Genomic DNA, 12,831 nt, shown 5'->3' on the forward strand with positions numbered 1-12,831 from the left:
AGTATAAATGCAAATCAAAGTTGCAAACAGTAAGTTAAACTATTTAGACTGAACAATAAGCAAAATCCAAAAGAAAACCATCTTGGATCCATTTAAAAAAACAAAACAAAACAAAACAACTTGTAAGATTACATATTTTGCCTGTCTGGTTGGGGAGTCAAGACTCAACTGGATAATGATTGTTGATATAATGATATGAGCATTTATGTTTTAAAAATGCTTTTCAGAAGTTTAGATAGTGACTATAATCACAAAAACACTCCTTTTTCTCTCACGCCACCCCTACTCCATCAAATGCACACACTTTGTTTCCTGTGTCCTTTTCATTTTCAGTGTCATATTTTCCTAACCGTTTAGTGGAGCATTGAACTAATGAGACAGTCTTGTATGCCATTACATGAATTACAACACTAATGGTTAAATGATAACCAACTAAACATGTTTTACTGTTGATGTTTAGATATTTTATCATTCTTATTTATTCTGAATCACCCCCCATGAGGGTGGAATTTCCCAATTGTGACTCAGACCTATTGCCCTCATGCGGAAACATCACTGTCTTGCTGCACGTACTGTTATAGAAACAGTACGTGCAGCCTGTACTCATAATGAATTTTATTTTCCAATTTCCAGATTTGTGCATAACAAACACATATCAGGTGAAATTTCACATGACGTTCTGAATGATTGTCATTCAGTGAGACACCCCCCCCCCCCCCTTTTTTTGATGGGCTATGATAAATAAAAAAAAGCATTTAAGTCAAATAGCCATCCATCTTTTCCAGTTTGTAAAAGACCATGTATTTTCTTATTTTGCAGGATTTGAGCAGCAATTTAAAATTCAATTTTTTATTATGCAAAAATCTAAAATGAAAAACCACTGGTTTGGCTTTAATTAGCCTTAGACTTAGACTTAGACACGCTTTAGTTATCCCTCTTGTGGGAAGTTAACTTGTAATATATAAATACCAAAAAGGTAAAGGTGACAATATCAACAGAGGATTAAAAAAACAAAAAACAAAACAAAACAAAACATGCATTAGCGTTTGTGAATGTTACATAAACTTTTAGGTATACCTGTATTGTTACACCTTGGCGCAAAAATGAATGATTATAGTAACCATCTACATTTGCTTTTCTACAATATCGAAGTTATTTTCAAAAAAGAGACTTCTTACAAATACTTCTGTTTAACAACACGCACAAAAAAGGTAATAGCAGGCTAATGATAATACTTAAAGTGGGTTCTTACTTAAGTATTATAAAGACAGATATGAATAATGCTGAGAGTTATATTGTTGTATTTACCAGTAAGACGCTATTTGTTAGGCTACTTCACTGTTATTACGTTTACATAAACTAATGATGTGAGTGTAAAGTTAGGCAAAAAACCATGGTATTGGCTTATTGTAAAGTCTGGTTTTCATATAAATTCTTATCGTGCAAGTAACGTACCTGTCGACTTCAGATAAACACTGTCACAACATTTAAACATAAAGGTAACTTTACAGCAACTGTGTGTGTATTCAAACACTCTTTCCAACGTCTGGAAATGACGGAAAATTGAATAAATCACCAAAACGCAAAGAGAATATGATGAACTAATAAACAGACAAAGTAAGATACGATAATTACATAATAATTACCTTGTATTCAAATTTGTTCTTGCAGAGCGAACAACTCAAATACAGACAAGTGACGGCCAAAGTGCACAATGACAGCTGCCTGACTTTATCGCTATTGCCAGACGCATTCTTGTTACTAAGTCAGCGCATACACATTTAGCATTAGTTGGAATTGTTTAAGTATGATTATGTCATAGAAAAATTATTTTATGATTTTTTTAATCAAAAAAATGTGTCTCAAGGAGTGAAAAAGCTCATCGTTTCAGGCAGGCATTATATCAGACACCTGACCGCGGGGCTATCCAAAGGACCCAAACAACATGTACCGGAAATTTTGAGAGCATGAAGTAAACATTGGATGTTAACGCTTAAATTGTCGGACTTCCAGCTCTTTCAGGTACTTTAACTTACACCGCATACTGCATCGAAACTGATAATAATGAGCAGATTATTTTTCAAGTCAGCTTGGTGTTGAAAATGTTAAAATTTGACGCTCCATTCTGTGGCAAGCTAACAGTGGCTAACGACACCAAGCTTGCGAGCATTTACTAAAACATTCAGACAAAAATGTGGCGTACAAACTAATGCCTGAACCGCAGAACACTTAACAACAACCAAAGTGTTGGGAATTTTGTCAGTACTTTATTGTGTACTTCCCATACAATGAAGCTAACATACAAAGCAGTTTCTACTGAGGGAGAGGAGGCAAGTAGTTATTTATTTGCTTGTGACAACTCTTGGTCCTTACACGGTTTTATCATAACCTAAATAATTTCAAGCATACTTTGTCCGCGTGCATATTCCTCTTGTTGAAACATTTGTTTTATCTCCGAATAAATCTCGTCAGCAAGCTAAAATCTCAGATCAGGAAACGTATTCTGACGTTCATACAAAAATCCCCATTACATCAGGAAATGACAGCTAAACATGACCCCGTCACCTCCGTGATGAAGCTCATCACGCTTTGACTGTGCTTTGACTCTACAGTCCAAATACTTGCTTTTTGTTTGTAAAACGCTGTTCTAATAAATGACTTAATAGAATTACCGTGAATTGTTTCTGTATCTTCACAGTTCTCTACAGAGTGGATAAAATGAACAACATGTCCCCTGAGGTTGCTCTGCACAGGATCTCACCTGAGTTGCGGCCTTTGCTGTGCAGTGTTGTGCGAAATGGCAGAGTGGGACTCGACTCCACAAACTGCCTTCGAGTCACAGACCTCAAAACTGGGTGAGGAGCAGTATTGGACCATTAGTTCCTCAATTGAAACACATTGTCCATGCAGTGTATTAAATTTTATTTTTTGTATACATGAATATCTGCACATTCAAGATGAGTCATGAATATAATTATTACAATTAGGCCATTGATTATCTGCATTATTGTAAACTGGCCCTTTTACACATAGGTCACACCAGGGTCGCTATGAAGTCCCTTCTTTATGCCTTCTTTGCATATTTTAATAGATTAAAATCTAATTATAATTACCTGTTGCATTAAGCCACTCCAGTGTGTGATTTTAGATAGCATGCTGGCTCAGTGGAATCAAAGGAGGCGAGACAGGTGTGACGTTAAACACAACAACGTTGACTTCTAGTGTGACATAAAACATACCTGTTGGCAGGACTTTCTAAACAATAACAATGGCAATAATGGCAATAACAAGAATTTACAGACCTTGTTTTATAGGTTGATCACATCCTCTGCTCGGAGGGTAAGGAGCTCCTGAATCTCAATGTTACCCCAGTTTGATGACATTTACAGGGGCTGTTTCTCCTCTTTGAGTTAGCCGCTAATTGCTATGATCTGCTTTTTAAATCGTCTGTGGGGGGTTGCACACATATCATGTTGTCAAAACGTCTGTTTAGATAGACACCATTTCAGCGCTGCCGTTTGATTAATCCTAAACCTTCCTGTTGCTTACTGTTACATGTTCTCAGGCTATTAGATTAACTATATTTTTTGTTGTTTTCATAAATTCCCATGTTCAGATGTACATCTCTGACCCCCGGTCCCTGCTGTGATCGCTTCAAACTTCACATCCCCTATGCTGGAGAAACCCTGAAATGTAAGTAAATGAGCCAGTCTCCTATCTGGCATCTGGTATCTTTCAAATTCTTCGGAACAGTTTAGTCTCTAATGTTGGTTGAGTCATAACAATGATTTATTCATATAGCACTTAAAAACAGAATTTACAAAGTGCTTTGACAAACAAAGCAAAAACAGATATGAGAGACGTCAGAAGGCAATACAGCAACAGAATGCCAAGCGGTCCTACTGAACACAAGCTAGAGGACACTAGGTTAGAGTTAGGATAAAATGAAAAGACAAATAATGCAAGATGCAGGTGGCAAAATGTCAATATAAAATAATACAAAGAAGTATACCAAAAACAACAAAAAGCAACAAAACCACTGATTAAAGGGAAAAAACATAAACAAAATAGATAAAATCAATAAAAATAAATAAAATAGCCACTAATATTTGCTGAGATGATTATTTGTTATAATTCTTTACTTTTAGGGAAATAGTATTGGGAGAGAAAAACTATTAGCAGACAATGATTTACCTTATTAGGTCACATAGACTAAGATCTTGGGGTCACTTTAGGCTCCTCACAGTCTGAGAATTAGGCTTTTCTGTTGGTCTTTGTTTTTCATTCTGCTCTTAGACTGATTTACAGCAAACAGAAATTAAGGAACAGTCACTGACTGAACAATTTTGACCATTTTGATTAATTTTATTCATCCTTTTGTTTGTTGTTGTACACTAAAACGTAATTGCTGACAGCATTTCAATTTACAGGTTTCCCGCTGAACTCAGGTTAATTGTTTTATTTTCTAGAGTAATGGACCTGAACTTTGGAAAAAGATAAAACATTGAATTCCAACCTTGATTAGTTTTGAGAGATCCACTTCTGTCTTACTGTGGACTGGCTTAAAGATGAGAGGTGCTTTCAGGTAAACGCCAGCTGAAGTCACCTACACCAGTGGACAAATTAAATCAAGATGCAATTTAAAACACATATTTTAGGACACTTTGGTGGGAACATTTTGAACTCAAGTTGACTAGAATAAGGGTTGCCAATGAAAGTACCATGTAAACATTCTGTATCACTTGAAGAAATTGCATAATTAACCAAATGGCACCATGGGAGTGTTTCGTGATGGCAGTTTCTTTGCAAGAGGACACGAATTACCCACAGGAATCCTACAAAAACAAGATATTTTTATGATTATGGTAATGCTTAATCAGTGAAATGATACCAGTAAACATGTTGTTGTTGGTGCCACTGAACTTTTACTGGAAGGGCCTCTCACCTCTAAATAAAGTCCCCACATCAGAGACTCTCCTGCATGAGCATGCCTCCTAAAATGCCCAATGGCAAACATCAGCAAATGTTAAGTGATTTTAATCATTGTTAAGAATGATTTCAACTTAGTGTTACTGGAATTGTGGTGACTCACAAGATCCGTCAGGTATGTGTGTAAAAACCGCGTCCAAACAAGATGCTATCAGCTACCTTCTCTCAGGTTTACGTAGACAATATGTTTGTCACTTTTTAAATTACAAGTTAGGAGAATTGCAAAGAAAGTGCTTTAGTCAGTAGATTAGAATTGACTGTGCTCAGAAATGTCGAAACTTAAAGGGTAACTTAAGCATTTTTAAACCTGGACTCTTTCTGTTTTTGTGTCCAAATGAGTATGGAGAAAACTATTTTTGGAATTTATCCAAATTTTGAGCGAGAGCACAAAAGTGAAACATACTGCAGTGTAACCACCAAGGGCATATTTACAGAAGTCTGATGAAAGTGCTTGTTTTTGCCACTGAGGCTCAATAACATTATGGAAAAGATCCCTATGTCTATTTCTGTTTTATTGATGGAACCTTGAGCACTTTAATGTTTTAATGTTTTACCTTTGTTTATGGCATGTTTGCTTAATTTTTCAGGGGATGAGTTGGAGGATGGGGGTGGGCTCTTATGTCCTAGGAGGTTTAAAATAACCTTTAGTTTTTCTGTTTGTTTCCTGTTTGTTCTGTGGCCTGCCCCTTGAAATGGACACTGTAACCTCACTTGACTGCAAAACAAATCTACGTACAGGTACAAATAAAGTAACATGAACCTGAACCTGAACCTGACATCCAAACAAAGATCACCCTTTTTTTTTTTTTTTAAAGGAATAAAATCCTTTTTGTTTAACCAGAAAAGGCTCTAAAATCAACATTGACAAATCCACATGATTCCATGTAAGTAAGCAGTAACTCTATAATTTTAACACACAATGCATAAGTTGATAAAAAGGACAGAACTTACAAAAACTTTCTTGAATCATCTTTCCACTGTTCCAACAATCACCACCTCTGGTTTGATTAAGATAAACCCCTTTTTTCACCACATTAGATGTGAAAGTACGCTAACTCTGTACACACTAAAATGTTTTTTTTATTTTAAAGGGCTCTGGTGGGTTTGGTTGCAGGGATTTTGGGGCTGTTTCTTTAAACAAAAAGGATCTTACTTTTTAACGCAAAGATCTATATTTGTAGGGATTCTTTCCAGAAGTTGTCAGCCACTCATACTTAATATAATAATTAATATAATATAATAACCTGATTTGTAAGTGGCAAAAACACATTGTTTCATTACACATGTTAATGGTGCCAAATGCCCCAAGCGGTTACATTGTAGCCTATTTTGCTGCTGCCGGCTGCAGTGGTCTCGCTCAATACTGGAGTGATTTCAAAAACTGTTGTTCCTATGAGTGACTTAAAAAACAAAAACATGGAAAAATAGGGTCCAGGTTGGAAATACCAGAGTTACCCTTTAAAGGAAGCTTGTTGAGATAAAGATGTTTAACCAATTCAGAAGATGAATCAAATTCTGATTTACACCGAAGCTTGCAAAAAAAAAAAAAAGTTTAATTTCATTTATTATCATTTGTCAGGACAATCTGTCAGAAACCTACTCATGTCAGGGGGTTGCAGAGAAAGAAGGTATCCTGTTCATGTGCAGGTCTAAACAATTAGTAAAGTAAAAGTAAAAAAAGAAAAAAAAAAGCCAAGCCTACAAGCTGCAGTTGATGGGGTCCAAGTCTGCAGTTTGGGAACACAATGAAATGATAAATGCTTGGCTCAGGCTATCTATAAAATTTGATGCAAATGTGGCACTGCTTGGTGAAAAAAAATAAAAACAACAATGTCTAGCAAAGGGAAGTAGGCTTTGCTTATTGTGCAAAATTTGCTCAAGATCTGTCAAGGCAGAATTTATTGTGACCTCAAGATGCTGTAGCTAGACTTGAGGAATGTGTGGATGTAAGGTTTAAGAATGTGCAACACAGCAATAAAGCAAGAAGTACTTTTATGTAGAAGTAGTGTTTTGTATTATAATAGTAACTTTACCTCTGAAGTGATGTTATGTAAATGTAGAGTATCTCTCATAGGTTAGGAAGTGGTGTTGAAACCTGGAAACCTGACAAAAAGCAAACAAATACCAACTAAAAACAGGCCACTAGCAGTCTGGCATGGCATGCGACATCTCTGCAGCTGTTGTACTTGTCTCTGTACCTTCCTGTGCTTTGGCCTGAGGAAGAACGTTTGTTTAATCAAGGATGCAGGGCTGCAGGTTGGTGTCTGCCAGTTTGTGGACCTGCCTACTGATCGCGTGCAAAAGCACAGCACACTCTGCACAGGGCTAAGCGCTATTAATGCAAGCCCAGCCCCCTTCCACGCCACAGCCGTGGCTGGTACTTCTAAACAACAATTTGTAGCAGTTGTTGTTGTACATATCATGCCCTTATGACCTTGATAAAATGCCAGGCAGGAATAGAAGTAAGGCTTTTGAGAAAGCATGTTATGTGGTGACTTGACCACACTTTTCATTCTGGCTATGTGAACAAAAAACTATATAAAAGCCTATGCAACCTGTAAAGGTTGTACTTCCAGGACCTCCATTTCCCTCTGGAGCCACGCCAGTACATCTCTGAGACTTCTAGTGGTTTGTAACAGATTTACAGCATATCCTCTCGTCTCCTTGTTTGACTCCTCTCCACTTGAAAAACATTTCCATATGTTTGCCTCCTCTTGCTGTCGCTGGAACGTTAAAAAAAAAAAAAGAAAAAAAAAAGCAGAACAGAACAGTCTTGCAGCACACAAATAGAATTGTGTAACATAATATCAGAACATTGTGAACCAGCCCAAGCAGTGTGTTATGTGATCATATTATGATGGGCTTGTCCTTGCCTCGATGAGGGCCATTCCCAGCCTGTATTTAATTTTATTATTTTTTAATCTTGTGTCAATGCATTATGCATAATTAAAGTATGGTGTTTCAGCAACTTATTTTTTTCACTCCTTTCAAATCTGGAATAAATGAACTAAAACCATACTTGATTTTAGCTTTGCTTTATGTTGCCTTTATTAAAAATACCAATGCAATTATTTTTACAAGACAGACCTGTTTGGCAGGATTTGAGTGGCTTCAATGGTAAATGTCAAGTTTGCTCATTACTGTAGGTACTTAAATTAAAAGACGTCAGGCTCAAATGCATATCATGCGGATGTTAGGGCAGCAGCTGAGAAAAAAACATCTGCCTTTTGCATGCAAGATTTTTGATTAGATGGCTAAATTAGGAGAATGTGATGAAGTATTCCCACTTCAGTTTCCTTTGTTTCAGCAGTGTTCAAAATAACCCATCCTTTCTTGAAAGTAGACAGAATAAGGCACATTGCCAAACTAATTTTTCGAAAATGACAGAACTTTTTCACTCTGACAAAGCAAATTACATTTTAGGGCTTGGTGAGACACAAAATGACACATGGCAAATAACAGGAACAAATTTTCAAATTGATCCAGTACTGAACCAGAGCGCTGCAGCCGGCAGCCGTGAAACAAGATGCAATGCAATCCCTCAAGGCAATAGAGCACTGTGAATATACGTCCACTAAATTGACAGGCTCAAATTGTGATAACAATACAATGGAAAGGATCCCTACAAGGAAAAAAAAAAGGTTTTCTTTACCCTTCGCTTGATCTGCTCTGTTTGGTATTGTATTCCTGCAACAACTCAAGCAAAAAAGAAAGGTTTTTCTTTGTCAGACACTTATAATAACAATCTGAGCCTGTCAGTTGAAAAAACAAGCCCTTTCTGCCCCAAGTGGTTACATCGTAGCCTACCTCTTACCTCTCTGCAGCTACCAGCTGCAGTACTCTTGCTCAGTATTAATGCATTTTCAAAACGGTTGTTCCTGTTGGTCATTCAGTGACAAATACATGGGAAAATCATAGACTGTGTATAACAATGGACATAACAAGGTGGAGATAACCATAACGCTAGCTGTTTTTTTGGTTAGCACAGTGTATATACAACTATGGTTAACTTTGATAATACTCATGCTGATGCAATTTTTTGTGAGTTACATTAATAATAATAAAACCATTAAAACAAAAAGTACTTACCAAGAAAAAAATTGTGTTTGACTCCTTAGAGGGTCTTCCAGTGCAGCCAAATGCTGAATAAGACTTTTTTGAGGTGACCAAACCACTTGAGTTAAAGTTTATGAACTGAAAACATAGCGAGAACTACGTCTATACTCTGTGAATCTGGGGTGACGTTACCTAACCAGTTATTTTTGCTGTGGGTGGCACCCACACGTCACTCAAAGCACCGATGTCCTTAATTATACATAACTGACTGCAGTCAAAATCAGGACAGCACTCAAATTATAGCATTTTTTATTGCTACACAGGAGGATTCAGCACCCAGTCTTACAATGTTTAAATGCGAGAGTGTTGTCGTTTTTTTTGAATAATTTTAAGATTTAATAACATTTAAACTAGTGAGTTGTATAACAATTCACCCCCTGTATAGTTGTCATGAAGGTGAAAATTAGCTATAAAGACCAAACCAATTTTTCTACTAGACAGCAAACATGTTTATTTCTGCCATGAAGTCAGGCATTTTAACACGGGGATCGACTCCCTTCTGGAGCCAGCCTCAAGTGGTTATTCAAGGAACTGCAGTTTTTGGCACTCAAGCATTGGCTTTATTTTCCAGCCCCAGATGCTGCAGCATAGGAAAATGGAGTCCAGGTTGAAAAACTCAAAAAATTCTCTTTAAGATTGAATGTTTGTCCTTGCAGAGAGAGTTTAATATATAACAATGAGTTCAAAATGTTGTCAGCTGTTAGAATTCATGTTCATTTTACTTAATCAATCAGGTAATGAGTGTCCATTATTTTCTCAGGGGATATCATATTCAATGCACAGTATCCAGAATTGCCGCCAGATTTTATTTTTGGAGAAGATGCCGAGTTTCTGCCTGAACCCTCTGAACTACCGGTGAGTACCCACACTCGTGAGAACCATTACTTGAACCTTTTTCATACACTGTACAGTATACACATACATACACAAAGATCTCATCCCCTAATCCCCTCCATCACCTGTAAGTAACTTCTCAAATATGAGCCACAAAGATTTGCCACATTTGCCATATGTGCTTTATTTTATTACTTTGCCAAACAAAACAAATGTACTGCACAAGCCAATCATTCACACAAAGCTTGGTTGTCCTATGTGGTACTAAATGTCAGATAGATGTGTCAAATTGCTGATCACAACCTCACTGAACCCAGTAGCCAGAGGGAGTTGAAGCAGTGCCACAAACACACGTTGTAAAAGCACACTTGCCACCATGGGTGTGCGCTGGTAGATAGCTGGAAATGTTGCAATAATTGGCAGTTGTATTCCATTATGCCATAAACTCTGTTTTGACTTACTGGATATCTGCAGATCTGATTATCTCTGTCAAGACATAATTCAGGAGCAAGCTAGCCCAAACAGGAGAAAAGTGGCTGTGCTAGTTTGTGTAGAACATGTATGTGAACCTCCACTATAATAAAGACAGTGCAGATTACCCAGCGCTTGGATGATTGGTATAAATAACAGTTGATTAAATGGATTATGATGTTTGTGATAATGCTGAGCTTCCAGGAAATGCAACATGTTGGGGGAAATTCCAGCATTTGTTCCATCTTAGTTTGCATAATTATAACTTTTATACAACAAACATCATTCTTTTCCAAAAAAAAACACTGTGTTTCCAATGTTGACATACATGCTAACTTTAACCAGAAAAAGGTGTGATAAAGGTGTTGAGACTTAGTAAATAATTATACGTCTCGTATGAGAACTGGTTTTCAAGGAGTGATTGCATCAGCACTGTCTAGTTTCAAATGGGGTGTGGTTTTAATGTTTGTATAGTAATACTGCTGCGCCACAAAAAGTGGTTACAACATGACCATAAAATCCAGATAATCTGTATTCATATTTTAACCATGATTAATTTTCAGTCCCAGGCAATTAATTTAAAAGTCTGATCTTGCAGTTTATTTACAAATGTAGAAAGGATTACCCTGTAAATATTCTCCAGTAATAATACAAATGGGGTACTTTACAGAGATATTTAAAAATCTATTTCACAATTTAATTTTTAAAATTTTTTGTACATGGGCTGTGTAAAACACTTTTTCACCTAACAGATAACATCAACACACCAGGAAGGAATAACTTCCAATAAAGTCAAAGCAATTATTGTTCTCTTGTTACGAAACCTCTAATTTATTTTTGTATGCTCCCCTTGTAAGTCATGCGGGTTCCTTTCAAGACTTTATGCTCCATTAAAAGGCAAGCTTAGCAACAGCAAAATGTTCATCTCTGTCTCCAAAAGTGGAAATGTTAGTGATTATAGATGTTTTATTGTGACTTATGCATTTGAACACTGGGCTCTTATTGATATCTCAGTGATCTGTTCTGATAAATCTCCCATGTGAAGTGACTTTTTCAAAGATCTACAGGTTAAAGAAGTCTACATCATAACTATACATGAACAAACTTTTTTTTTTTTTTTTTTTCTCACAACAAACCCTGTAACTTTAATTGAAGGCTGATATTTAGCTCAGCAAAATATTTCTACATTGTAAGGATTTCTTGTTCTACAGTTACATTCAGAAATAGATGCAGTACTGCCAAAACACACCATGACAAAATAACGGAGGAGGTGCATGGAAAAGCTGTTAAGCTGTCAAAGTTATGCATTCACCCATATGTATGAATCTTCCTGACAGTATCTGCACATGGCAACTTGGTTATGATAAGTAAAATATGGCTTGGATATGATTAGGGTTAGACAGCTAAAATATTTGGTTAGGATAGGAATGATTGTAGTTATTGTTGTTGGGAATAATATGGATTAAAAAGAGATGTTAAAGGGACAATTCAATCCAACTCACTGTATCGCCACACAGAAAAAAGCATGCATCTGCTGCTAGCTCACCACCTCAGCTAGCTTATGTTATAGCTCAGCTGAGGACGGCAGTAACGTTCACATCTGGGGCTGTCACGAGCCTCTCCTCTGTGAGTAGATGCATGCTTCCTTCTGCGCAGTGATATGATTGGTGAGAGTATTTAGTTGAAATAAAGAAGTTCCTATATGGAACTGCCCATAACAAGGTCATGACTTCTGGAAAGATGCACTGCTGTCAAGTTTTTGAAATGCATATTTTTGGTGCTTTGAGCCCAACAAGCTGAGTGCCATCCGATTTCATAATATTGGAGAAAAGGCACACATCTCTACAGACAAAATCTTTAACGCTCTGCAGTTTACACCAAAAATAATCTAGATTGATAAATGGCACTGTATTTTTTCATTTGAGGGTGAACTGTCTCTTGTAATTGTATGTTTCCGACCTCAACAAGCTTGCATTTTGCTCCACCACATATAGGGCACCAGACTTCCTGTATTAGTACTGAACGTTTAGGTATTAAATCTAAGTCATGGGGTGCAGTATTGTTCAATGTAGACATACTTTCTAGGGATTCTGGGTCGTACCTTTCGTGTAGTGCCAGAATCAGGCCAAAAATTCTATCCTGTCAGTTCTAAATCAGTCAAATAAATGACCTTGTGCAATGCTGACTGGGAAATGAAAGTCTCTTGGTCTCAGTACGGTCTTGACTATTGGAGATTATTAGGCCCTGACGGAGATCTGCAGTCGATGTACTTCCTTGTTAAGTTACTACCATGCAGTTTACCCGGTGCTATTTTTGAAGCGGCCTAGCACGGAGAAGCTAAATTCCCCTGCTTGTGTCAGAGTCTGGGAGAAGAGAGGGGAGTATTGCTCACCGTCTCACAAATCCAGCTGTGCACATAAG

General features: G+C 37.0%; 2 protein-coding genes across 2 annotated transcripts in view; one reads left to right on the forward strand and one right to left on the reverse strand.

Moving 5' to 3' along the window:
- rbks (ribokinase) overlaps positions 1-1,695 on the reverse strand; it is a 39,964-nt gene extending 38,269 nt beyond the window's left edge. The window contains exon 1 of the mRNA XM_042500421.1: positions 1,647-1,695. The gene's annotated coding sequence lies outside the window, so the exon portion shown is untranslated. The remainder of the gene's footprint in view (positions 1-1,646) is intronic.
- Positions 1,696-1,916: 221 nt separating this feature from the next.
- Positions 1,917-12,831, forward strand: part of babam2 (BRISC and BRCA1 A complex member 2) — a 99,730-nt gene continuing 88,815 nt past the window's right edge. Inside the window, exons 1-4 of the mRNA XM_042500946.1 lie at positions 1,917-2,022; positions 2,699-2,855; positions 3,617-3,693; positions 9,866-9,960. Coding sequence (XP_042356880.1) covers positions 2,719-2,855; positions 3,617-3,693; positions 9,866-9,960 — 309 coding nt within the window. The 5' untranslated portion in view covers positions 1,917-2,022; positions 2,699-2,718. The remainder of the gene's footprint in view (positions 2,023-2,698; positions 2,856-3,616; positions 3,694-9,865; positions 9,961-12,831) is intronic.

Source organism: Plectropomus leopardus, chromosome 14 (assembly GCF_008729295.1).
Source record: "Plectropomus leopardus isolate mb chromosome 14, YSFRI_Pleo_2.0, whole genome shotgun sequence".
NCBI lineage: Eukaryota > Metazoa > Chordata > Actinopteri > Perciformes > Serranidae > Plectropomus > Plectropomus leopardus.